This window comes from Anomalospiza imberbis, chromosome 2, assembly GCF_031753505.1.
Source record: "Anomalospiza imberbis isolate Cuckoo-Finch-1a 21T00152 chromosome 2, ASM3175350v1, whole genome shotgun sequence".
Taxonomy (NCBI): domain Eukaryota; kingdom Metazoa; phylum Chordata; class Aves; order Passeriformes; family Viduidae; genus Anomalospiza; species Anomalospiza imberbis.
The window spans coordinates 79,528,901-79,556,471 of NC_089682.1; the positions used below are offsets into that span (position 1 = coordinate 79,528,901).

Below are 27,571 nucleotides of genomic sequence, written 5' to 3' on the forward strand. Positions count from 1 at the left end.
TTTACATTTAAAGGTCTTAATTTTGGCTTCTTTAGACTTCTTAGAGATTTTCTTTTACTCACAAGCCTGCCTCATTCCTGTTTCAGTTTTGGAGCTTCAGGTAATCAATTTCTAAGAAAATATTATTCCATGGTATGTTGTCCCACCTCACATTTTCATTCTACTTGATTTGAGACATTAAGTGCTTCATCCCTTGGAACAAAACCCTGCAACCTCACAGCGGAAGTTCAAGAGTCAGTTTAGCACTGGTGCCTGAAAAATCTGTCCAAAATTGGACAAGTTAAAACAGTTTGAAATGTCAGTCTGAGCAAACCACTGGAGGTGTGGTGGAAAACTTGATCCCAAATTCCTTTTACCCAAAGTACGGCCAAGCCAAAAAAAAGAGTGGGAGCATCTGAAATTGGTCCCCCAAACCACCCCAGGCAGTTGCTTCTGGAGAGCTCTGTAGCTGAGTATGAACTGGAACAGTGCTCAAGGGTGCTCTGTCTGGTACGGCTGTTGCAGCAGGCAGTAGAGAGGATGTCAATGGATAGATAAGAGACATTTTGTACCAGAAGAGCTAGAGGAGATCAAGTAGGGATTTAATCTCTTAGAGAACACAGAACACACAAAGGACTATGAAGCTCAGGTGAGAAGAGATTTGTCAAAAAGACTGAGGGTGTATCTATGCCACAGACACAGTGGAGGCAGCCTTACAGAGCAGAAATCCTGACAGCAATCTGTGTAGATCACTAAATAACAGCTAAAAGCTAAACTTCAGAAACTAGAAGCAAAGCTTTCTTTTACCAGAAAAATGCTAGGGTCACAAAATTAATTTTTTAAACTTTACTAAGTCTCAGAATTGAAGTCACCTGCTAAATTCTAACTCAGCCCTCTTTCCACTAGGTAGTAAGAAAAAGTTTCATCTTCATCTGCACATGCAGTTTCCAAGAATCCCATCTGATGATGGGGTATGTTCACGTATCAGCCCTGCTGAAGTTCTTGCAGGTGGGAGACAGAAAAACCCCCAGGTTTCTGAGACTGTGACAAGCAAATGTTGCCCCTGTGGCAGAGCACCTTCCGTTCTTCTCTGTTTTACACCAAATTACTTGAAACAAAATCTGACCAGACCACCAGAAACTGCAAGTTACTCATTCCCTGGGTGCAGTACAGTTAGACCCCAAATGCTGATTTGCTCAAAATGTTGTGCAACAGCAGCAACTGAGAGTCATAATTCGAATACTAAAGTAGATAATTCAAGTTCTAACTCTCAAGAGTTGATATTCCTGGCGCTCAGCCTCACTTTGCCTCTTGCTTCTATCTGTAAAATAGAAACAATTTAACCTTGCAGCTTCTAGGAACAACTGAAACATTAATGGTATGACATATGCAAGCACCAGGCTCATGAAGACCTGAGGGAATTTGTAATTCTGTGCTTAGTCCAGTATTTCAGAAAGCTGCAGTACAGAAGGCTCTAAGTTAAGAGATTCAGCAACAGGGATCATCACTTTCTGCAGTAAATGAGGCTGAAAAATTCTGAGCAACAAAAAGGGTGAGGTGATCATGTCAGTCATGACAATCCTACCCAATGAGGGGGGCTGTGCAATACAGCAACGGGGTCCTTACCTCTGGTGCTTCCTGACTTAAAAGTACTGAATTTGAACACTAAATTTTATTTTTATTTCATTTTAGTGTATAGTAACTTGAAAGAATGCCAGATAGAAGGTGGCACTTTCCCCTTACTTACAAGGAATGTAAGAACTGCAACTTCTTGTGTTTTACTGTAACAGGTGATCATGATTTGAGCAGGGATCTCAGAATCACATTAGGTGATCACTATTGGAGGATCTGTTAAACACCTAAGTCAAATTCCTTAAATAATGGTTCTCAGTAATGGCAAAGTGGTTCAGGATTACATTAAGCCAAAAGTATTTTATATAACTTTTCAGGTGAATAGGTCCCCACAGGGAGTTAAAATTCTGGTACATTTCCCATTCAGTTTGTGAATTCCCAATTAAACCATAAGCATAATGGAAACAGTGTAAAAAACTCGGCAAAAATTACAAAAAGCACAAAAAAACCCTAAGGGTGCAATTTTTGGCACTATAGAGGGTACACCTATTGTTTGAAAAACAATAGGTTTTTCAGTCAATGAATCAGAAAAAGTGACTAAGAGCTGCTGGGCACCGTGGATCTGTCCTGAATAAGACACAGTGCGGAGCAGCCCTGTCCAGGAGCATGCCAGAAGCCAGGCTGCTGCTCATCACCTCTGCTGTAAAGGGTGAGGGAGGGAAGGAAGGAGCACACTGTAGCAGTCTTTTTATGCACAACCTACTTTCCACAGCAACCCAGTTATGCTCTCTGCCTCTTTGGGAGTAGCTGAGTCAAAGTTCAGCTCTCTCCTTGCTCTAGCCAGGATTCAGCTCCTTTCTCCAGCTCACATCCCTGCTGCCCAACAGTGTCCTGACATCTGCTCCAGCCTGGATGTCAGGGCAGAAAATCTTCCCAAGGAGCATGGGGAAAGCTCTGAGTAACCTGTTCTGCTCCCAGTGCTGATCCTGCTATGAGCTGGACACTATACCAGAGAGTGCCCAACACCTCATCCAACCCTAAAAATTATATCATTTTTATGAATTACAAAAATGTGCTTGCTTTCTTTATAGGTGTCTCTTGGGCAACAGGTGTTCTGCTCCTTAACAAATAGATAAAAGACTAAAGCAAACCAAAACAGTAACTATGTAAGTGCCTGCAAAGCTGTCATCATGATGGGGTTTTAATCACAAGTTTTTATTTGGCTCGATAGTTGGAGTATGACAACATACTAATGATTTCACTTTGAGCATTTCGCTTTGAGCATTGCTCTTGAACATCAGTTACCAGCTTCACTGCTGGTAACTACAATGCCAACTACAGAGCTGAACTACAATGCCAACTTTGAGGAAAAAGACAAAACTTGTACAATTATCTACCTGGTTGGGATCAGATCTATTGCAATGGATAACAAGTTGGGCTGGCAACCAGCAAATAGTTTACACATTTAGATCTGTTATTCCTAACTAATTTAATTAAAGGCCAAGTGCATCTCACCAGAGTATTACGAATAGTGGCATAGACTTAAACTATGGTAGTGCATAAACCCAGGACATTAGTATTCTTTCCACCTTAAATAAAGTTTTTACTCTGTCAATTTTAATACCCCGTTGCTTTAAGAAGTTGGCTACAGTATTATGGCAGCCTGCCTAGGTTCTTTGCTCAATCAAGCAATAGTTGTCTTTGACCAAAAAAGAAAAAAAACCACCAGCCAACAGTATCCTTGCTGAATGTCTGCTGGCATCTGCTATCAATACAGGAACAAGGGAATTAAAAGTAAATTAAAACATTAAAAGTTTAGTATTTTGGTTAACCATAATACAAAATAAGTGGTTTTAGTAATTAATTGCTGAAGCTACCCAGTTTAGATTAATTTTTCAAAAAACAACTACCATGCAATTTGTATCTATTACTTTAATTATATGTACATAAGAACTAATGTGCTGTAGACACAGTCTGAAAACCTGCATCATTTACCTCTGTATTATACAATACCAGCATGTCACAGTGCCCTAGGCAAGGTCACCAAACTCCTAACAATGCTGTAGGATGTGACAGAGGAATCCATCTTTACAAATTAGACTTCATTATACATGATCCTGATCATAAATCTTGATGTATTGTTTTCTAGTATAATAACTCTACATTGCACTTGCATGTACCCTCTAGATCTTCTAATTCACAGAGCAGTTTACAAATACGCAGTGGATGTATGCTTATGTGCATAAAGTGACTGCGCTGCTGCAGTAGCAGTGCTCTAAATGAGACCCGACCTCCTGGAGCACCTGCCCTGCTCTGTGTCCTTCTGGTCCCCACCTGGGGATGGAAAAGCTGCAGGAGGCTGGTTTTCCAGAGCAGGTAGGTGACCTGAAGCACCTGAAATTAAACAGACCATTTTTCTTTGGGAGTTGTGGTACTTCTCACATACAAACCCTATGAGGAACCAACCTGGTTGGTTAGACTTAGAAAACTGATCAGAGAAGCAGGTGAGCCTGCTTCCCGGAGGCAAAGCCAACCCTTTTCATTTCAGAGACGCTCAGAAGGCGGCTCCGACATGGAGCGACAGGGAGGCTAAGCCCCGAGCCCGACTGCGGTGTGAGCATCCCCGCGCTGCCCGCCAGCACCCGGCAGGTGCTGCCTGCAGGGGCTGGGGGCTGCGACCTGCCTGCGTCCGGCTCCCGCCCGCAGCCCGACCCGCCCGGACGCTGCCGACCGCGCTGCTGCCGGGAGCTCCCCGTCCCGCCGGGCCGAAGCCGCGGGTTCTCCCCGCTCCGGCAGCAGAGATGGTGCCCCCCAGACGTGCCCCTGGAGCGGGACCGCTCCGCGCCGCTGGGGCCGGGACGTCCCCGGCGGTGTCCCCTCGGGCGGCCGCGGGCAGGCAGCGGCGGCCGCGGCGCGGCGGGGACTGACCTGCGAGCCGCCGCTCCCGAACATTCCTCCACAGCAAGTCCCAGGCTTTGGCGGTGGAGTCCCGCAGCTGCTCGCTCAGCGACCTCCGGAGCTGCGCCTTGGCCGGGCGGCGCTGGCTGCTCATCCTCGGCGGCTCCGCATGCCGCCCCGGGCAGCCCCGCTCAGCGCCCGCGGCCGCTCTCCTCGCCGGGGACGGGCGCCGGCGGCCACATGGGGCCGCGGGGCAGCCCCGCCGCGCCGCAGCCGCGTCACCGCCGCCCGGCCGAGCGGCCCTTCCTTCACCTGAGCGCCGCCCGCCCCGGCCCCCGGGGCAGCGCTCCCGCCGCCAGCCGCACTCCCTCCCTTCCTCAGCACCCCGTCCCGCGCCCGCCGCTCTCCGCCCTCCTTCCCTCCCCCGCGGCCGCCGCGGGGCGGGGAAGGTGCTCCGGGCTCCGGCCCGGCTCCTGCCCTGAGCGGGACCCTGCGCCCCTCGGGCTCAGGCACCACCGACGGCCCGGGACCCCGCGCCTAAATTCCGTGACCCCGCTTGTGCCCGTGGCCCTTATTTGGGAACTGTCCGGCCAAGCCCCCGCGGCTGCCCTGCTGTCAGCTCCCGCTGCCGCCTCTGCGCTCCCTGGACAGCGACCGGGAGCTGCCCGCCGCCCCCCCAGCCTTGCCGCCCCAGCGCTGCGAACGACCGGCGTCCGCTGCTCCGGGGAGAGGTCATCCGCCACGAGGTGACAGAAAACCTGGCTGGCAACGGGCTGCCTTTTCCCCGGGAGGCTGTAATAGGTGCTTCGCCCATGCTTCAACTTTTGCGGAAAGAAAATTAGGGGTTTTTCTCTCAGAGGCCTAGGTTCATCAACTCTCCACCCAAGATCAAGCCATAGTCCTTGCAATACAGCCTCTCCCGTTTCTTTCCCACTTTCTCTGCATTCCACCCACTTATTCCCCACCTCCTTTCTCCTGCATGACTTCTCTTACAAGCTCTTGCGCTTTTGAAAAGGTTTCAAAATTAAAGCCTGGCAGACACTTTTTGCACACTTTACAGACTAAAATGAATCCTGATTTATTCAGCTGTAGGGTAGCCAGAAAGTAATAGCAGGGCCCTTATCCCATTTAGGAAAGCCATTTTGTGTCTCTGCTTCTTCTGTGCTCTGGAAATACTTTTTTAACAGTGTCCCCTTCCCTATCCTGGATGTTCCTCCAGCAGAGAGCCTGACAGCTGAGAAGGACAACAGCGGCTTCATTTAATTTAGTCACAATCACTTACTTACTGCTTGCTTTTTTGGCAGAGTATTTGTGATGTGCAAAGCAGAGGCTGATGTTCCTGCAAGTGAGTGCCCTACTCTGAAAGGGCTGCATGCCCAGGTAAAGCAGCCACGTTAAATAAACATTATTGATATCCACATCTTGTTTAGATTTAAACTGTAACTGCAATGTCAGAAGCTAAAAGCAAACAGACAGATGTATTCCATGTCACCACTGTTTTAATAATGTCTTCTGCTTTGTGGTGTGAATTTGTTTTCCTTTGTCCCTGTTCTTGAAAGGTTCACCTAAAAAGGTTCCTCTTAAACTACTCTACTTTAGCTGATATAGTGGAGACAATGTGCTTGTCCAGAACTTATGCAGATGTTGTATGTCACTCCTCTGCCTGCAATTCCAGTGTCCTCCAAATGACTGGACAAACACTTTTGAGAAAAGGGATGCCTTCCAGGGATGGATGCATTCAAGATCTGGAAGGGAGACACCATAATTGTGTAAATACTCCCACATCCCATGACCCAGAGCAAACACCTGCTGATGTTAATGGGAGAAGAGAGGATTATGGATCCTACAATCAGCTCCTCTGCCCAGTAAATCTGCCTCTGACCTCTGCCTCTCTTTATTTAATCTCTCACCAACACAGCCATTACCACTACATAAGACCTTCTATGCCTGTTTACTGCCACAGGCTTTTATCAGTTATGAACCAGGCAGAGATGAGAAATTAATTCCTGATACTGTACTCAGCTGCCCTATAAAGATGAGCCATGACACACAGTATAAAGGTGAAATAATAAACTCAGTTTTGAAGGTTTTGTATCATACTGCTGTGTCACCACCCACAAACACCAGCCCACGTCAGCCAGTACTGCAACCTTCAGCAGCGCTCTTCTGGCAGCCACACTTGGATGCACCAACTTAGCATGCCCTGCCTGTCTGGAAGATAGATATCCCTTTCTTCAGCTGCTGTCTGCGATGGCCAGAATGTAGCAATAGGACAAAAGATATTATCTTCCCTTCTGTAGCATTTTTGAATGTAGCAATAGAACAAAAGATATTCACTTCCCTTCTGTAGCATTTTTGAAGATCTTGCTTTAACAAAAATATCCCTAGACTTCCAGGTTTACTGAAAGAAGCTAATTAGTGACTAGATAGCAGCAATTGCTAATCCCATGTTATCTCACCACAAGTTACTAAGATAAACTACAGTGATATGGCTGTATTTCATATTCAGCAACAGAACTGAACTGGCAAGCCTAGACCAAACTCTGTGGCAGGCACTGACAAAAATCTTACTAATTTCAGGTAGTTTATTGGGGAAAACTAAATCCAGAGGCAAGATCAGATATTGTAGTTTTCTCCCCAAAGAAAGCAGTACGATTGAGTAATGAGAACACATCTCATGAAGCAACTGGCCTATTCCTATTTTATGCTTTTAATCATAGTTAGGTGTTCAGAAGTCTAATTACCATCACGAGTATTTTTGATGTATTACACCTTATAGTAGCAGTTAGAATAAGAGCTATTCTGCAGGATTTGCTTGAAGGAGGGTACGTGTTAGGAATCATTTATAGGTCAAACATGCTTCATTTCCTTTTAGAATATTAGAAAACCTGACAAGATGGTAAAATTCTGGTCTCAGTACTCGTGTTTCCTGCTTGTAACATTCTGACATCCTGCACAAGATGGCTAACATTTCTGGGGGAAGGAAAAGGCAAGCACATTTTCCACAGAATATGCAGTTTTTCTGCTTGATACTAGTCTTGCCAAAATGGTTCTTTTCAGAGTAATTGTAATGAAACCACTGTATATGATGAAGAGAAAGGAGGACGTTCCCAGCTGCCCTAAAAGAAGCCGAACTTTTATATTTGTCTTTGCTCATTGATAACAGAATATTGGCAGGAATAAAAGTACTGTCTTTAAATCGTGTAGGCATGTAAAATGTTGGGGAAAAGTCTAAACTAGTTGTACCCATGCTCTGGTGCCATTGTGGCACACAAGTCTGATACGCTAATGACATATTTAGCAAATTATAGTTCCTTCCAATCACCATGGTAATTAAACGCCAAGTTAATTGACACTGCGTAGTATTCTGGCCTCTAATTAGCAGTGTGCTTTTAATTTGTTACAGATTCCATTATGAAGCCTGATGTAGTCCTAGTAAAGTAACTGTACAAATTCCAATGCACCTGGTAAGAAGAGAATCTGACCAAAGGAAAGAGAAACATGACTACACATTGGTTTGCCACATGTAAACTACTGAAAGACTATGATAAAAGTACAATTTCTTTCCTTTCCATCCTATTGTCTTTAATTATCCCGAGTCAGAATTTTTTGTTAGTTTAATCTAATCTCACAATGTTTGCCTACTTGTAGAAGAACAAAAGACAGGATATGTCTTGTGGAGGAAAATGTGGGAAGAGTGCATCCTTGGTTACTATGTGCTGTTTAGAGGACACAGGCTCTTACCCCAGTATCCCTTAGAAAGTAATACTAAAGCCAAAGAGGAAATAACAGGATCTACAAGATCAATGATGCAGTCTGATGCTAATCAGTGCAATGCCAAATTTTATAATTAATTTCATTCTTCAGGAACTAACTGTAATGAAGCTTCTTGAAATTTGCTGTACTCAAAATGGTGTCGCTGTGCTTTTGTAGCTTCAAACAGTAGCTCAGACAGCCTAGATATAAACACATCAAGTAATATGTATAACTTTGACAGTGCTCTTTATCTCTTTGGGGATTCTAGAGCTCTGGAATTTGTTTTCTATCACAGCTTAAATGGTCTGAGTGGGATGTTGTAAGTCTGGGTTACCACTGGAAGGGAAGAAAAGATTTGAGGTTTTCCATTGCTTGTTTTCCTAACAGCAGACTCCAGTGAATTTCATACTAATTCTGTGGTTGAAGTTATGTGAAAAGCACCAAGGGCATATGAGTAGGTGTCCTCTTTGACATCTAAGTAAACAAATAAATATTTTGGATAGAGAAAAATAAGAATCATTGTGAATGAGGATGAAATGTTCTAGTTGTGCCCTGGCACTCTCTCCTTGTTTTTATTTACATATACAAATTATCATAATTTTAAGGTAGCTTTAATGAGAAAAAATTATAAATTTTCCCTCTTTTCTGGTTTATCAAGAGATTGGTATATATATGTTCATCCTACTTCATTTTAGCTTTCTGAAACTCTGGGAAAGGATTGCTCTGCACTTTGCCAACAGCAGAGCACTGCTGGCTTTCATTAGTAGGGGCCAAATTCTTTCACTTTTGTTCACAGTGATTAATGCTGAAATAAATGGAACTTCTTGCAGTATTCACTGTGAAAAGACTCTAAGTGTGCTCAGATACAGACGACAGTAACAAAGTGTCTGCTGTTTGACTGTGCTCCCTCTTCCTTGCTAGAACAGACATAGAGGGCATGGGGGGAAATTAATTAAATTAATTTAATTCTATTCATGCAATGGTTGGTACTTTATTGTTGTCATTATTAATAACAAACTGTGTTTTCAAAGTGCTTGGAATCAAAAACTGGATGGAGCTGAAGTACAATCTTTGCCCTCAGGAGATTACAAACTAAATATAAAACAGGACACCAATGGAGAGAAGTCCTGATTGGGGTAGGAAGGGTGGAGTATGAGGGAGCAATAGAACAGTACTGGCCAGAGTAGTAACTGCTGGTGTACTTCTGGCACACCAGAATTAGTGTCTGGAAGCACTGATGCAAATTGAGTCAGCAAGAGAGTCTCTTGGAGGTTAATGTGGTATCTTTATATATTCAGAGGACTAACTTTCAAGAACGAGGGGCATTTTTAACAAAAGCATGCAAATGTATATTTGAAAACATAATGAGTAGACAGCAAAAGCTGGGATCCTGTACACAACCAGGCTGTGGGAAGAAAGCTTTTAATATTGAACAGATAGATGAGGCAAGGGAAGGGCCTTCAGACTTCAGTCAAGCAGCCTCTGCTTGATGCACCATAAAGGCAGGAGGAGCTGCAATAAGCAGTTATAGCAGAGAACTGCCAGGGTATTTGTATTTGGGATGCAATGCAGTAGACCAGATTGTGTCTATCAAGGCAGAGTAAATGGGAACAAAAGTGAAAAGGTACATGTGGGATGAAATTTTTTTTCTATAGCAATCAAAAATTTTCACCTAGAAACCTCCTTCTGACAAAATTCATCGTTTCTTAAAGAATAAAAATTAGAGAAATCATACATTTTTCTGAAAAATAGCTGTTATTTTCTTGGGTTTAACATGGCAGGATTTTCGCATTCTGGCCAGCTTTAATGTGCACTTTTCTCTCCATCTTGCATTCTGCTTATATCTAGCTCTTGCAGGTTATTTTTTAATAATCCCTCTACCTCTCCAGTCTCTTGTACTAACACAGCCTAAATTGTAACAGGACATTATAAACTCCAGGTGAAGGTCCTGTGTGACAGGCAGGAGGTTGCTGTGTCATATGAGAATGGTGAAGAAGGGAACAAGGAGGCAGCTGTGGTACAAATGATGATTGGATGGATTGCCCTCTGAGTAAACAAGGCACTTCTATGGAACAGTAGACAGCAAAGCTGATGCTTGAGCTGAAATTCTGAAGAATTGCAGCCACAAGAGCCCTTACACATTTCTCAGATAACAGACAAGAAGAATGGACAAAACAAACCAAGTGCCAATAAACTTTCACTTCCTTTCGTAAGATGCTCTGTGGACATCTTTAAAATATATTACATTGAAAATATGAAGTCTTGTGCTGAGCAAAGCAAGTCTCTAGAAATAGCCAATGCTTCAATGATTAAGCAACTGGGAAAGTGCACTACATTTTATATGTGTAGATATATTGTTTTTTTTTTCCTGGAGCTGAGCTTGAAATTTTGAAGTGATTAATGCCGTTGAATAAGTGAGCAGCTATGTTGAAACACAAAATGTCTCAGCACAGAATATTGCCCCTGTTCTTCTCATTTCAGCTTCTGGTGTCTGATTTTCCCCCTCCTCTTCAGTCACAATAATATATTGTTTTAAACTACATCTTTCTTTGCTCTGAAAGTGTTCATTTCCTTAATATTATTTTGGGACCTTGTCTAAATCACAACTTTAATTTTTTTTTTCTAAACTTCCAACTGTTATTACCATCACAGTAGAAATAATTGGAACATTTGAGTAAAAAAGCCTTGCCTTGCAGCAGTCAATGGCAATTTAGCACACACCATAGCAGGATATTGGATCAGAGACCTGGGAGCTTTTTCTCTTTTTTTATAATAACTCTCCTGTATTGCACAGGAAAACATGATCAATCTTGACAGCAGGTTCTAACAACAATGCAAGCAAATTGTTCCCCAAACAAATTTACTTATGAGTAAGAACTTTTTTTCAGATACACAAATACTTCTCTGCACACACACCTTTTGAGTAATCAGACTACTGACTGATGGCAACATATTGCCAAGTATCAATATACCGCAACCTTCATCACTGGCCACACGGCAACTATTTTAACTTATTTAACAGATTTTACATGTATACATTTGATAGAATTAAAAAGCAATGGCACTCATGTTTTTGGCCAGTAAATAAAGAGTGTTGTGGCCAGTTGCAGTAGGGGATAGTGTAGAACAATTTCAGGTAGGAAGATTATAATGACCAGAATCAAAGTTTGGCTGGGGCCCAAGCCAATCCCTATTAACCTAAACTGTTCTACAGGATCTTGAATCACTAAAGCTGATTTAAAATTTCTTCTCGATTCCTCAATAAAGAAGGGCTAATTGTCTGTCCATAGTATTGTCTGAGTCTCATTTGAAGTGAAGGCTGGTGACAATTCGATTGTAAGCATCATTTCCCACAGCTCCATTGGGAAGGTTTCCCAGCCGGCTCAGAGCCTGCCTAAGCCCACTCCATCATCCAGCTCTGGCATTACAGAACTCTGTTCCAGCAGGCTGAGTGGTACGGCCATTCCTGGGAGTATAAAGGAGCTTAAGCTTAGGAAGAATGCCTGTTTCATGACATTTAACATATATGGGTATTCCCACTGAGAAGCAGGATATTCATGCTGTGAAGAAGGGGCTGGACTAGGTGGATCCACAGCTCTTTCTGTCCGAAAATGTCCCTGTTTCTGTGCGAATGTTTTGGTAGTGTCAAGCAGCACCTGTATTCCATTAACTCCAAAAGCATTTCAGTGTTTACAGTAACCAGGAAATGTCCATGTCTGTGTTATATTAACAAGTCAGCAGTAACAACTGCAGTTTCAGTTTTTAGAGTTATGCAGAGAAGGGTTTACTTTGAGTTGCTGAGGGTTTTACTGTTTTTGGGTGAAACACAAAGAGGCTTGTAGTACTGCCCTTGAAACCACTACAGAAAGCTTTGGGGAAAAAAGTTACCAAATGATGTCCAGTAATGCTTCAGTAATGGCTTCATATAATCAGGTAGGCAAAAGCATAGCGTGAATTGCAAGTCTAAAAAATACTTGTAGCTCCTTCACCTTAGTTTTGTTTGCTTGTACTCTTCCTGCCTACTGCATATAAAGGGGTTTGCAAAATGGCATCGTTTCATTCACGATTTGTTATGTTAGAAACAAAACTGTGTTATATTTTTATGTGGACTATACTACATATACTCAGAGAGGTAAGCCATAAGGTGTCACTGCATAATAGGCAGCAGACTTTATAGGAGCAGTGATGCGGTGCTGGAGAATTACAGTCTATGTAAAAAAATTCACCTATGAGAAATTAAAGCACAACTTTTTGTAGTCTTCCAAATAGGCTCCAATTTCTGCATGCAAGAGGCAAAAAATCTAAGTTATGCACTCATGTGCTTTTCACATAATTGAATTTTAATAGTGACATTAAATTACTATTATATAAATAGTAACATCAAAGACCATGGGAGAAAGCTAGAAAATATATTTTTCTTTTCTCTTTTGGATTGAAAACAGTACGTTGTAAAGCAACTTAATTACCAAGAAAGGCAGTAGCAGGGACTGCTCTGTAGCTGGCCAAGCATACCAAAGGTAGAGAGAGCTTGAGGAGATGTTTCCCCATCAAATGCTGCTGTGTAGACTGATGTGACCGGTTTGATGACAGGGATCACAGCCACAACTCTCTACTGAGTGTGCCACCACTTGCCTGCCAGAAAGCACCATCTTTTTTTATTTATAATTACTTGAAAAGCTGATTACAGAAAGAACAGAGCAGGCTTCAGCTCCCCCGAAACACTGTATTCAGCTGACCCAACCCCCCTCTTATTAACAGACAATTTTTGAGACTCCACCAAGACATTTCTCCTTGACTTCATTTAAGTGCCATGCAAATGAAGGAGATAGGCATTCAAGACTGTTCCAGGAGGCAAGAAAAGGTTGTTACTTTGCTTGTATGTATTGCTGGTTCCAAAATTAATTTTTTCAGTATTGCAGTGACTTCTAGTGAAATCAGCTCCTACAGATGATCTCGGAACACCTTTACAGTGCTGTGGGTACAGCTGTTGCTCATCTTGTTTACTTACACTACTGTCAGGAAGATTCATTCCAACACCTTTTTGTCATTTTGGGCTGACACAAATCTGTTCAGCAGTAATTACCTGAGATTCTTCTACATTTCAGGGAATATTTTTGACTCATTTACATTACAAAAACACATGCAAATTGCTTGGAGAATAGGTGCTAAAGGGATTATAACTCAGCAGGATCTTACCACAGTGGTAGCTTTTGAGACAGAAGATCAGTTAATTTACCTGACAGAGAACATTTACATTAAGTAATCCTTGGTTTGATCAAAGTATCAGATACATACTTTGAGAGTTCAGGCCTTAAAAATATGTGACTGTCAATGCTAAAGGGGAAAAAAAAGTGCCAGAAGTAAATATGAAAACCAAAAACTAGTCTACATCTGACTTATACTGGAGTATGAGTCCAGTATGAGGTTATTCCCTGTTTCTATTCTGAAATGTTGCTAAATGGTTTTGAAATTATTTAAAGTACTTCACTGCTGCCAGTCAAGTCATAAAGAAAACTGTTTCATGTGGGAAACATTTTCCTTCTTTAGGACTTAAGTAAATTTGGGTTTATCCACCTCTCTCCTCTTCTATAGCTTATCTTTTATAACTGAGCAAGATAATAGCAAAATAGGTTGTACTGAACTACTAGAAAGTAACAATAGGCTTACTTTGCTTTGCAGAAGTATAAATTACCCTTTTAATGCAAAATCACTGAAACTTAGGGTCTTTTCAATAATCACCAGGGACGACCTCCATTCCTAAAAGTACTCTAATCATTCTTAAAAAAACCCCCAACAAACCAACACCACAATTTAGACTAAACACTAGTGATGGTGAAGTTTGATGAAGCAACTGCAAAAATTGCCATATCCTTCAATGGAAAATTTCATCTCATATGTGTACTCTCACCACGTTTCCTAAGAATACATCAACATAAAGCCCTCTACTTCTTGCTGATTTGATGATCCTCATTAATTGGGGAAAATGGTTCCGCACAGAGAGTGTGCTGCTGCTTCTGTATCTTGCATACATTGGATATCCCTATGACTTAAAGGTGAATAGGAATTTAGTGCCACATTTCTTCATGGGGCAAGTAAAATGATTGTATCTTCCCTGCTTACCATCCTTCACTGACTTCTCTGAATGTTTCTTTTTGTAGACAGTTTTGTAATGTTGATGATGCTGGGCATCACTGTAATATAGTTCCATGAATTTACATGATTACATTATAACAATATCAATGCTGGTTTTTATAGTTCATATAAATCAGTGTTTTATTTGCTCTCCCAACTAGTGCTGCAAATTGAACAGCTGTTTTCACTGAGCAGTTTTAATTAAGCTGTCCATAATGCTGCCTAGATATTTTTCTGAGCTGGTAACACTTCGTTAAGTATGCTGTATCAGTGAACACTTCAAATCATTCCTGAACATGACCTCGCACTTAGGTAAATTGAAATCCCATCTTCACTGAGGTTGTCAAATCACCTTGTTTTGGTGATTTGAATTTGGTTTTCAGAAATCTTTCTAATCCTCAGGACCCTAGGAAATCTTGAATTTGCTACAGATTTTGCCATCTGTTCACTCACTTGTCAAGATAATGAAGCTTTAAATGATACTTGCCCTAGTAAAATCCTTTGGGCAACCTATTATTAGCCTCTCTTTATTCTGAAAACTGACAAGTTCAATTTATGTGTCTTTGGATCTTTTATGAAGTTTATGTTCTATGACCAAAATTTCCTTCCCACACTGATTTCTCACATTTTTTCATCTCTGTTTTGAATATCTCTGGAATATTAGTTTGGAAAGCCAAGATAAGTTTTATCTCTTCCTGTTTTTCTGTGCAAAAGCAGCTTCTTTTTTCTTTTTACAAACCCTTACTGGATCCTACATCTGTATTCTCATTTGGGAATGTTATAGATTGCTTTGTTGTTTTCAGAAACATATGATAATTAATGTGGGAACCAGTAATTATTTTTGTTGCCCACAATGATTTCTTTTCAACTTTAAAAATGGGTATAGTTTTATCTCCCTTGGACAGCTAAACCTGATGAATGTGTTCCAGCACTTCCAAGTTTAGCTCCATTTCTGACAGTGGAAATTTCTTTGTCTCTTATTTGCAAAAAAAGACTCCAGAATGTATTCACATCCAAGCATTAGGTCTGTTAAGGAAAAGGCATTAAGGAAATACTCTGTCCAGGCACAAAAATTTAATGGTTTTATAAACTGTGCCCCTAAGTCATAGAGTGTAAGTCCCTTTCCAGTTCTCAGAAGTGGTTGCAAGTTGTCATCTGGGAATATAAAAAACAGGAATCTGGAATTTCAGCTTTTGGTTCTCAGTTTTTAAACCCTGCTTGTTATTACCCAGAAAGGTGGCTAATCCCCAGCCAGTCAAGAAGACATAACCCACGTGTGATGCAATGATTGACCATGACATGTCCATTAACCAGCAGAAAGAAATGCAAGAATTTGTTTTGATTGCAAGGGTGGAGAAGAAGTATTATGCATGGGTTTAGAGGTCTTGCAGAGTGATTTGCCCATTTCACTGAGAACCAGAGAGCAGTAAGATATTCTGGACACAGGGGTATGGAGTAGAGGCAACAGGAAAGGTAGAAGGAAGTGAGAAGGAAGGGAGAAGGGAAGGGAGAAGCTAAGGGAGAAGGGAAGGGAGAAGGGAAGGGAAGGGAAGGGAAGGGAAGGGAAGGGAAGGGAAGGGAAGGGAAGGGAAGGGAAGGGAAGGGAAGGGAAGGGAAGGGAAGGGAAGGGAAGGGAAGGGAAGGGAAGGGAAGGGAAGGGAAGGGAAGGGAAGGGAAGGGAAGGGAAGGGAAGGGAAGGGAAGGGAAGGGAAGGGAAGGGAAGGGAAGGGAAGGGAAGGGGGGAGGGAGGGAGGGAGGAAGGAAGGAAGGACACTTTAAGGGATCATGAGCAGGAGAATAATCAGACTCTAAAATGGCTGTGACTGTAAGAGGAAAATAAATGGTGGTAAGAAGGAAAACTAAAACTGGATTTTGCAAAGAAGGAAATGCAGAGAAAGGGAACAGATACAGGGGAGTCCAGGAGACGATAACAGACAAAACCAGTAGGTGGGATTTGTGCATGGTGCAGAGAAGTGAGCTGAGCAATGAACAAAGTGCTCTAGATGCAATGATCTTTGTTTGCACTGCTAGTCCAGGTTAACAGAATTAACTGCGTTAACTTTAGAATGCTTGGTTTTGCACTTCATTCATTTTAACTTCATCTGTGAAACAGAAATGTTAATAAAATTTCAAAAGCAACAGATTTCCCTTCCTTGAAATTTGGACACCCATTGTTAAAAAAGAATAGAGGGAGGTTGAAAGATGGGTTGGAAACACATGTCCTTGAGAGGATATCTCATTCCATCCTAAACAAGCTGCCTAGAAGAGGTGCTACAGTAGGCCTATGGAGTAGGATTTAATCTAGCTGAAAAAGATGTTATAATTTGAAAATGCCTCTCTACCCCCAGTTACAGAAGAGGTTCTTAGAAAGCCATCTTGGACTGGAGGTAAACCTGGAGGTATCAATTCCATCTCACATTTCCTGTTTTGGTGGAATTCTAGTAGTATTTCCATATTCAACCCTTTTAGACTCATTTGAAAATCTCAGGTTGAGTGTGCTTCAGTTTCACTCTAGTCCTTTCAAAATCTCTAATAGATCTAAAAACAGATTTGTCATGACTCTCAATAGAATTTGTGTTCTGAAAGCCTATAACTTGTTTCTTCCTTTGTTGCTTTTTATCATGGTCTGTGTTTTGATGTGGAGATGTAGGAATTGTTTTGCTGTTGAATAACAACTTTTCTCTTGCAGCACCAGCTGTAAAACATGAACACCTTGTTGGATCACACTCGAAATCTGAAATGGGCATCCTGCCAAAGCTCCGGGCTTCCTTTTTGTTTTGACTGTTGCAATGTTCTTGTTTCTGTTAGTATCACGTTCCTACCACTTGTGCTTTTCAGACACCTACGGCCAAACTCAGTGTAACTCCACTGAGCTAACTGAAGCTGCAACAGAAGTGAATTTGTCTCAGTATGCCTGTAAATTAACCAGTCATTTAAGCTGGAGAGTGACATTGATAAGCAATAACAGCAGAGGAGTGGTGAAAGGAAGATATCTCCTAGTTAGTTTTGGACAGTTGACACTAACTCCGTTGTCAGATAAGTCTTACTGACTGTGGGAAAAGCTGAGTGGGAAAAGTCACACTCGCCGCCTGCTAACTGTAGGAGGAAAACAGATCTGGAATGCAGAGGAAATCTTGACATTATCTGTTCCCCCAACCCCTACCAGCCAGGCAATCAAAATAACTAGCTGAGTATCAGCTGCCTCTGTTCCTGGCTCAAATAAAGGTGCTTTCTTGACAGAGTTTTTGCTCACAGGAGAGGCGGCAAAGAGAAGGAAAGAGTCTGAAGTGGGTGTGGGGGAGTGCTTCCTGCCAAAACCCAGGAGCAGCTTCTCTGTGACATCTAAAAGAATACTGATGACATAAGCCTAGTGCTGTAAATGGATGTGGCTCTGCCATTTCCATAGGGCAGCAATTCTTGCCTGACAGCCCTGCAGCCCAGAACTCCAGTACTCCATCGCTCCACTTGGCCTCCATTGACATCGCCAAGGACAGTGTGCCAGACTCTGCTAAAAGAAGGATCAAACCCAAGGGAACAAAACCACTGGAAAGAATTTCTCTCTTCCTATCCGAATTGTGTTGTTTAAGAATAAAGTGTAGCTGTTTCAAATGAACACTTGCAGAATAAATTTATTTACTTCTGAGCCTCACAAGACACAGGGTTTATCAAGACCTAAGGCAGCACAGTATACTATGCTTACATCAATGTATCATATATACATCACAGCAAATTAGAGACAATCTCACATATTTCTGGATACACTCACTTACCTAGGTGTAGCTTAATACTCTGGATATCATCCCTATAAGATTGTTGTTATCCTTTAAAAAATCCAGAAATTTGGGGTCATAGAAGAGGATCACAGCAACAAAAGCAACAAATGAAAAGGTGCACTTTAAACTATGCTACTGAATATATTGAGCTCTCCAATACATCATCCAGCCATAAAGTGTACTGCATCCATTATGTCTGTCTTATAAATAGGTAGAAATATAAAACACAAGTTTATTTTAACTTTGGATACTCATCTTACCTTTTTCTTACCACATGAGAGTCCAGAGAGCTGTAAATTGAAGTTTGTGACCATGTGTTGGTCAGCAGACAAGAAAAGTGTGTGAAAGTAAGGGCTAACTTTATGTGCTATATGTTTATCAAACAAACAGATCTCAATATCAGTAGTCTGCTAGTGATGCCAAAGAACCTATGGCCTTATATCCGCTTTGCCTATTCAAAGAGCCTGGAAATCAAAATTTGTGGCTTCTCTTGATGGATGGCATGGATAATAAGGCAGCTAATTCTGGGGAAGGCTCAAAAGAAGACCAGTTGGTTGGGGGATGTTATAATTATTTCTTTCCATATTCCTTCTTCACTGCTTTGGGAAGCAGGCAGAGAAGAAACAATTTTTGAATCTCTCCCTCCTATTTTGTACCCCAGACCCTTCTGTCTTTCTTTGACAGAAATGAATCACCAACATCCCATAGACACTCCTTCTCTGATTTTTCTGTACTAAGAAGCCGTGAGCTGCAGCTGGCTGAGCCAATGCTTACCACTCAGGTGGTTTTGGGCATGCACGAGCAGGTACAAAGGCTCTCCATACAGCCACAGTGCTACTGTAAGCCCTTCCTGGAGCCAAGCTTAGCATGAATAAATGACACAGTAAAGAGCACCTGGCAGGATGGGGACTGTAACCTGAACACCAATCAATTCATGGACCAACATGCATGAAAATAAGCTCCTGAGAAATTATTTGAATGCTGAATTAGAAACAAATGTAAATGTTTTAAGTCATCTTTTTGTATGAAAACAATCAATGATAATGTAAGGCTATAAGGTTTGTGAGGGAAGGACTTTGTTCTGCCTGTACAGTGCTCACAAGGACACTATTCTGGGCCTGAGGCCAGTTGTCACTACCTCAGTTCAAAAAATTTAAAAATAATAAACAAACAACCTTATTAGCAATCCAAATAAGCAGTGTTTTTAAGAGTTCCCTGAAAGAACTACATACATCTTATGAAATATAATATTTCCCATTATGTAGATATATATGTCTCCCTTTTCCTCAGCTACTTAGAGGTGTTGCTTGATTCGGAAATCTGTGAAAAGTAGAGGCTATTTTTTTTTTTTATAGATACAAATAATTTTACAGCTAAGAATGCATCATTAAGAGACTAAGTATAATCCCAAAAAGTTGCTGGTGACTGCAACTGGCAGAGAGTTTCACTCTACAAAGAAAAAATCCCTAATTTCTACAGGATATACCTGCAAGATTCTATGCTAGAATCAGTTTACTTCTCAGAGTTAAATCATAGAAACCTTATATAACAGTGTCTTTGGGAACCAAGAAAGACTCCAGTGTAGGTATATATCCAATATAAATATCAAATAAAAACCTACAGCCATTACCTTCCCAAACTCTATGTCAAAAACCTACACTTTATGAAGACTGGAATAGCAGATTCAGATTCACTTAATAATACCAACTTGTAAAGCAACCTCTTGGTCATCTGTTTTCTTGAACTTGCCTTTCGTGAAATTGCTCTGCCTTCATAAAGACACAGAGCCAAGATCACAACTGTCAGATGCCATTGTATGCAATGGAATGATATATGGGATGGCTTTGGTATGTCTTTTGCATTCATATGCAGCCCCAGTCTCCTCCTCTGGCTGCATTTCAGTGGTGGCTTGACAGCATGGTGGAATTTACTAATTTGTTTATGCCTTGTGCTGAGCACTCAATTAATACCAGCATCTATATGTGCATTTCTGAAATAGCAACTTGCTGGCCTGGGTGGAATCTAATACAGAGAACAGGAAGGGCAGAGACTGAATGGTTTTCAGCTGAAAAGCCTTCTAAAAAGGCTCCTGTTTCTTAGTGGTTGACATCAACTCTACATAGCTCTTTGTCCTCCTCTAGTGGTCCCATTATATTTAGGGAGAGGGTTATGCAGTGATAACTTCCTTCCAATTAAGGCAGTCATTACCCCGCTGCAAGCTGTTGAGGCTCATGCCTAGAGGTCCTGTGCTCGGTTCTGGCATGAGCCACAGTTCCATGGTGCTCAGGGAAGTGGAAAGAGGCGCCTCTGCTCATAGCCAGTCACAGCTACACAGATGCTGTGTGTCCTTGAGCCATGGCCATCTCCTCTGAGCAGAGGCTGCACCACGGCAGGTTGTTCAATAGCAGAAATCAGTGGCATGGTCTGACTGCAGCCCCACAAAAGGTCCTATGTTGCAAAAGCCAGAAGCTGACTGCTTTGTTTGATTGCTTTATTGTCCCAAATGCTCTGCAGTATGTTCCAGCCAGAAGCTTTTCTCTGTTGTCCTGCCTGACTTGCAAACAAAGAAACAGCGCAAAATCCATCTTATGTGCTGAGATGTTCAGAGAGATGATGCACGTCACTCTGATGCAGCATAAAACCTTAAACCTTAATCCTTAGGAACTGATACTATAGAGTTAAATAACAGAAGCTGAACGTAATGAATGTTTGTAATGGAAATGTTTTCTAATGGGAAACACGAAAATTGTTGGAACTGATACCCATTAGAAATGCTTTATGTGAAAACAAAAGGTTCCTACCATATAGATTATTCTTTGTTTGTGTGTGCCTCAGAGCTTTAATGCTTAGTTAGCATAATAAAAAGCTAAAGGTTTATTTTGCTTCTTGTATACTTTAACATTGGTTAAAGGTTGTCTAACCTTCAAACTTTTGCAGTTATGTCTTGCACAAGAAATAATACACAAGGACATGGCTTGCATTGTGGCTATCAGAGAGGTCTGAGGGAAAGGCCTAATTGAAACAGAAAACAAATATACTTTTAAATTATTATTATTCAGTGAAAATTTTCCAGGCATTTGTTGCTTTTGGAATAAATGTTAAATGGCAAAATTTGCTCTCTGCCATGACTCTTGGAAGCCCCAGTTTAAAACAAGTTGGTTGCTTAGGAGCAAGGGAGCTGAATATAGTTTTCTGTCTGCAAACTCTGTCAGGCAATTGCTCAGTCACAGAAATAATTACTCGAGAATCCTGTGTCTCCATGAACTTAGTTACTGGAAACCAACACCACCAAATTCCAACAGAGGCAGAACTTTATAGCAATTATCAGTCTGAATTAGATCACCTTTTACAGCAAGGTTCCTGTCACATCTCAAGAGCTGTTACAAACCCAAGCTCATCTACCAGCTGCTTAGTGTTCAGCTCTCCTTAGAAGTCCAAGCTGTAACAAAACTGAATTAGGAAAAGTATTTATAATATCTTCATTCTGAAATTACCTATATTTTGTACAATTATGAACTAGATATTATTTTTAATATTTATCATCGCTATTTTCAGTATTTTTCTTTCTTATTTAAAATATTGACTAAAAATCAAAGTCACAGAAAGAACCACAGAGCAGAAAAATAGAAAAATATATTTAGAATTACTTTGAGTAGTTGCATGTGTATAAAGTGTTTTTATACATTGGTGCTTTATTGTTTTAGAAATGTCATATAAAATTCAGAGTACTTCTTAATGGATCAAGCTTTCGTCTATAATTCATATACTAAAACAGTAAAAATATAAATTTCTAATCTATACTTGGCTGTTTTGGGTTTTTTTTTTTTTTGAGAAACAGCAATATCTCATTTTCCTCTTGCTTTTGAGAGCAGAAGATCCCAGTGACCTCAACTACTCCAATACATCAGTAAGAGCTGACTAGCAAAGATTTGCCTTTTTAGAAGCACAAAGAAGGGCTTTGTTCTATCATTTCTGATTATGAAAAGAAGAGGCAATCTCACTGCCTAATTTTGGAAGCCAAACTGGCACTGCAGAAAAGTTAGAACTGGAGCCAAATGAAATGACCCTCTGATGTACTGACTGCAGGACAAGCACCAACTCTACCTACTTCTAATCTGAGCAACACAGAGCATAACTAGTTAAGAGGCCAAGGCCACCAAACAGCTGGGTTTATTCAGTAGTTTACTTCCACTCCTTAGGAAAACAGCCTGTACATTTTTCAGTCCAAAGAAAGCACCTCCACTTTGTGCTGGAAACATGTCAAAGTGACCCTGCTCCACTTTCTAGTAAGTGCACAGGATCATTGGATGAGAATTTTTTATTTTCTCCAGTTATTTAAGGTCAGGTTTTCATCTTGGGTAAACTTTTATAGCTGCAGTAATGACAGCATGAGACACAAGTACTGCCTAGGTCTTGTAAGGCACTGCTGAATGTCTAATCCAGTGCTGCTCCCTCCTGAAGAGGATGAGAAGAGGGGTTTCATAGTCACAGCTCCACCACCAGCACACTTGCCAGACATCCATGGCAAGTGAAAGGCTGAAAGAGATCCCCTCCACCCCGCTACGAGCAAGAGGAAAATCCCAGAATAGGATATGGCTCTGTGAGCCACATCAATTTCCCTGTTCAGAGTGTGATTAGCCCATAATTCCTGCCCAGGGACTGCAGCAAAGGTAAAATAAAACCAGGAGCATAAAACCTTTTATGACTAAGGAAATATAAAAATATGTAATCAGTTGAAAGTACTTTACTCAGGTTTGATTTTGTGATGAATCAAGCACCTTTAGTTTTTAACAAGAGCCAGGTGGAGTTACAGCTCCCTCCCATTTCCCAGAATCAGGCCCGTTGTTGGCAGTTGCACATATACAGCTGCTATATAGCACAGTTCTGTTTCTTACACTATGGAGACCTCTCCTTGAAGTCAATTTGCATTGTGCCTGGGAAAATATTGCAGTATCAGGCTGCTCATTAAAGCCCTGGGACCACTACTGCCCCTGTTTGAATTTTGCATTATATCAGTCAAGGATACACAATTATCCGTGGAGTACTTCTGAAATGGCCAAGGTCACATGAGGATTTTATCGTATTACTGCAGTGCACCATCTTCCTTGCCAGCCCATTGCTGTTCTGCTACAGACTACATTACCATGCATCAGCAAATACATGAGCATGCTGCTATATTTAGTGTTTCATACATACCACTAAAATAGAGGATGTGTCAGCTTTTAATCCGACTTCAAATTTTTGTCAGCAAAGTGAGGGCTCGTTTTCCCTAGCAGTGATGAAGTGTGCTCTGTGTTAGTCATCTTGAGCTATGTGGTGATAACTTTAAAATACATTAGGCAGCTAGAATGCTCAATCTGAGTGGAATGTTTTTTACTAAGGCATATACTGGGGGATAGTAAGGACACACCGCATCAGGCAGCCAGGTTTTAGTAGTGACTGCCACAGGCTACCTACAAACCCAGCAGCAATCTGATGGCAAGAGGAGCAGCTAAGCATGGTGCTCTCTAGGGTACCACAGCAGACAATTAGGACCTCCTACATTGCAAGGGCAGAAGAGATAGGTAGTGCAGACTAGGTTTGGTGTTATGTGCCTGGCAATATGAGAAGAAAAGCATTGGTGATGATGACTTGAACAGGGTGGTCTGTTGCACAGAGATAGGACCAGGGCAGTCCTATTAATGGCATCATCTATTAATGACAGCAGGAATGTAGTTTAATGGCTGAAACCTCAGGTACCAGCAGGACAGCCACATTCATTCCCAAAGAAAGCATAGTTCAGTGGATAAATCTGGTGTTTTCACAGGTCTTGGTAAACTCACAGAATATGGTATTTTTCACATATTTGTAGCACTTGCTTATTAATGCCATCACATACAAGCCGTACAAGTGTGAATCACCTTCCTGTCTACCACTTGAACAGAAAGCCAACAGGCAACTTGCTCACCTCAGGCCAAGGGTGAGCCTGTCTGTGTGAAACCAACTTTTCTACTCCAAACTGCTCGTCCTCTCTTGCACCTGTCCCTTGCACTTTGCTAACTACATCTTAAAGGGTGTGGGCAACACCACATTTGCAGCCTAGATCTAAGTCCAAATAACATTGTATTTATTTAATAGCGTGAAATTATATAAATATATAAATTTCTGAGTCTTTGTGGAACTCCATTTCAGCCAACTCAGAGCTGTCCATCCCAGCCCCATGATGCTGTGGCAGGGCTGTTCTCTGCCACAGCCCTGCCCAGCCATGTGACCCAACTTGCAGACTGACATCCTTGTCCCCAGGGCTCATCCTGGAGCTGTCTGACCTCTGTTCCTGTGTCTGCCCCATTCCCCAGGGAGCCACCAGCTCATGCTGCATCTTGTCATGATTAAAGAAAACAGAAAGCAGAATAAATTCGTGCCTCAAGAATCACATCTAACCATTATTTAATTTTTTTTGAATGGTTAGATCATCATTAATTCCAGTGCATGTACTAAGTACCAATGTTACTACATCTGGAAGTGATGACACAAGGCTGGTAAACATGCAGTGACACTGCCAGCAATGCTGGTACATCAGATGAGGTTCTCTGGTGTGGCTGGATGGTCTGTGCAGCTGTAGCTTTTCTTAGACACGTTTTGGGTATCCTGCTTAACATATTGCGAGGCACCCACTACAAATCCAGGTAATGGAAGCCACAAAATATTGCATTAATTTGGGGGAAAGAAAAAGAAACATAAAATTCAACAAGAACAGCATTCCAAAGGGCAGGTTTTTTCCCTCTCACATGCAAAATGGTTTACATGGAGAATGACTGGAAGCTGAGGACAGCCCAGCCTTGGGGAAAGGGCTGCAGAAGTTCCCACCCCAGCTGCAGCAGCTCTGAGCTGCCCTGTGCACCCCCAGCTCCTGACAGCATGGGGTTATAGGTGCTCTTTGGTGGAGAGGGCAAGGTGCCCCACTGGCACTCTGGCAAAAGACTCTCCTGGCCTCTGAGATCTCTAGAGCTCTTACCAAGAAAGGGGTCACAACAATAAATGGCAAAAGAAAATGCGAAAGAATAAGAAGTAAGGATGTAAGGGGAGAGTGATGCAGAAAACAAACTTGAGAAAAATATTGAGTGCTGTGTTCTGTGTGTGCCTGAATGGGCAGGATAGGTTTTCTTCTCATGCAAGAAATTTCAAAAGAGAAAATTTATTATCCAGAAAGCACAGAAAATATCCAAAATATTTAAGTAACTGCAAATCTGGAAGAAACTCTTGTCCCTTAGTTCAAGACAAAGATTTTCCCTTTTTTGTAATTTAAATCAGGTTTTCTCTTTTTATCTCTCTTTTTTAATACTTCAATGTAACAAATTTCAAAGCCAAAAGTTTCAAAGTTTAATAAAACTATACACTTCTCACTTTGAAGACTGGTTAATCGTTGCATGTTGAAAAGTGTGTGCCTATTTTACAGAAACAATTTGAAATGGATTAATGGATGCTAACCTTTTCCTGTAAAATGTTCTATTTGAAGAAATGGACATTTTCTGCCAGAAGCATTTTAATGATAAATTTATTACCAGCTTTACCATATACTAGATTTCTATGACTAAAGTTTCACCTCCATAACCAAACTGTGTCAGGAAATGACCTGTCATTCTTCTTTCATGCCTGCAGTCATCAGATTTTCAACCATCATCCTACAGTTCTCCCATTAGGATGGGCACTAAAACTTTATCTCTCTGACAAAATTAATATTATCATAAAAGTAAAATAACTAAAAATCAATCATACTATAAAATAGAAACACTGCCAAAATAATGCTTTGTTTAAAACACATGTGCCATTGACAGGTTTTCCTTTTCTTTATCTAGTGAGCCTTCAGTGGCACAGAGAGGTTTTGATCCAACAATGAATACAATTAAAACAATTGCTCAAACAATCTCAGAACTTCTGAAATTTGTTTAGCTTTGGAAAAGCCCGGGCATGTGTTTCCTTGGCAAATACCATCATGGAATGAATCCACATCCAAATCGTAAGGCAGGAAAAGTTAATGTGTATAGAGCTTGAATGAAAATACGTACATTTACACTTTGATCAGCAGCCTTCATGTTTTGTTGACCTGAATTAAAGTACATGAGGGTGAAATTGCCTATGGAGACCTGAGTTTTCTGGCCCAGAATTTCTGTCATTTTGCTAAGCCACTACATTTGCCAGCAGAGCCACTGAACCAGTGAAATTGACTCCAGAAAGCTGTGTTCTGATTTTAACTGAGTTAAGGTTGGCCCCTGGAAGGAACTGTGGATGCAGTTTAGATCAGAGACAGATGCAAGAAGAAATCACTCAGTGAGCAAACTGGCTTAAACTAGTCCTTCAGGCCAAAAAAAAAGATGCTAAGTCATCTAGGGACAGAGAGGTAATTACAGCAGTGATGTCCAATTGCTTTCCTTTTAATTGGCACACTTTGCATACATCCTGACTAACAAAACAGAAAACGCAGTCAGAAATGGGTGACTCCAGAGGTCAGTTGGTTTATGACTGAAATATTTCTAGCTGGTAAAGACTTTTGTGGGAAGGTGGATTCATCAAGACTTTGGGAACATTTCTTTTTGCAAAACTGTGAGGCTGTTATTAAACCCCAGTAACCCACATTCTGGGAAGCAGTTCCTTTTCTCTGTATTTCTTAATTGTGCTTCATTACAATTTAATAAGGACATTTACTCTCAATTAAGCAAATCATCCAAGCAGTTTCTTATGCCTGTTGCAATTAATTGGTTTTGTCAAATGTGGGTTTAATTGTGTGTTAAGTATCTTGCTGAACCAGGATCTGTATGTGTGTGTACATATCTGTCTATCCAAACCTTTCCTTAGCTCCTGGCATGATAATGTATGTGCAGTTCAGGGTATGAGTCTTTAGCTCTGCTCACTGCTCTGGTCTTGGTGCCTCACTGGCCCTAAACAATTCCTCCATAGTGATGAAACTCACTAATGCTGTTAATAATGAAAAATTATTCAACCAGATAGTGGGCTCCTGCTAAGGGAGAAATCAGGCATAGTGACTCTGCCACTTGGGACATATGGGTCCCAAGGGGCTGTTAGATTTTTTAGAAAATATGCCTCTGTAACAAGCCTCTTCATCAGATTCAGCTGCTGAGTGACCACTGAGAAAAAAAAAGCTCCGAGGTGTTCCTCATCTATACTCATCTCTCTCATGCATACACACACCAGTGCCATGGCAAGACCTTCAGTTGCACTCTGACACTAGTAACAAATGCTTGGGTTTATCCCCCATTTCAGAACTTACCTTGCAAGGTGTAAGAGAAAAGGTGATGAATTATCAGCTTTAAGAACCACCTTAATCCTACACCAATAGGTCATAAACAGCAGCATGGCAGCGATTATCACAAATGCACTGAACACTCATTTCATAGCAGAGACTCCCCAGGTCCTCCATCAATGCACACATGGTTACACAAGCCACCAAGAAAATTTCAAGAAGT

General features: G+C 41.4%; 1 protein-coding gene and 1 long non-coding RNA gene across 5 annotated transcripts in view; one reads left to right on the plus strand and one right to left on the minus strand.

Annotated features, from left to right (window-relative positions):
• The window catches only part of STARD13 (StAR related lipid transfer domain containing 13), a 303,442-nt gene that overhangs the window by 144,614 nt on the left and 131,257 nt on the right, over positions 1-27,571 (minus strand). The window contains exon 1 of one of the 4 annotated variants that reach the window (XM_068181988.1): positions 4,480-4,786. The exons of the other annotated variants lie outside the window; for them this stretch is intronic. Within the exon in view, the coding sequence (XP_068038089.1) occupies positions 4,480-4,603 (124 nt within the window). The 5' untranslated portion in view covers positions 4,604-4,786. Of the gene's footprint in view, positions 1-4,479; positions 4,787-27,571 lie in introns of those variants that run through there. 4 annotated transcript variants of the gene reach the window in all.
• Positions 16,105-17,950, plus strand: LOC137469345 (uncharacterized). Its single transcript, XR_010996453.1, has 2 exons — positions 16,105-16,724; positions 17,027-17,950. It is a non-coding gene; the product is annotated as an uncharacterized lncRNA (long non-coding RNA).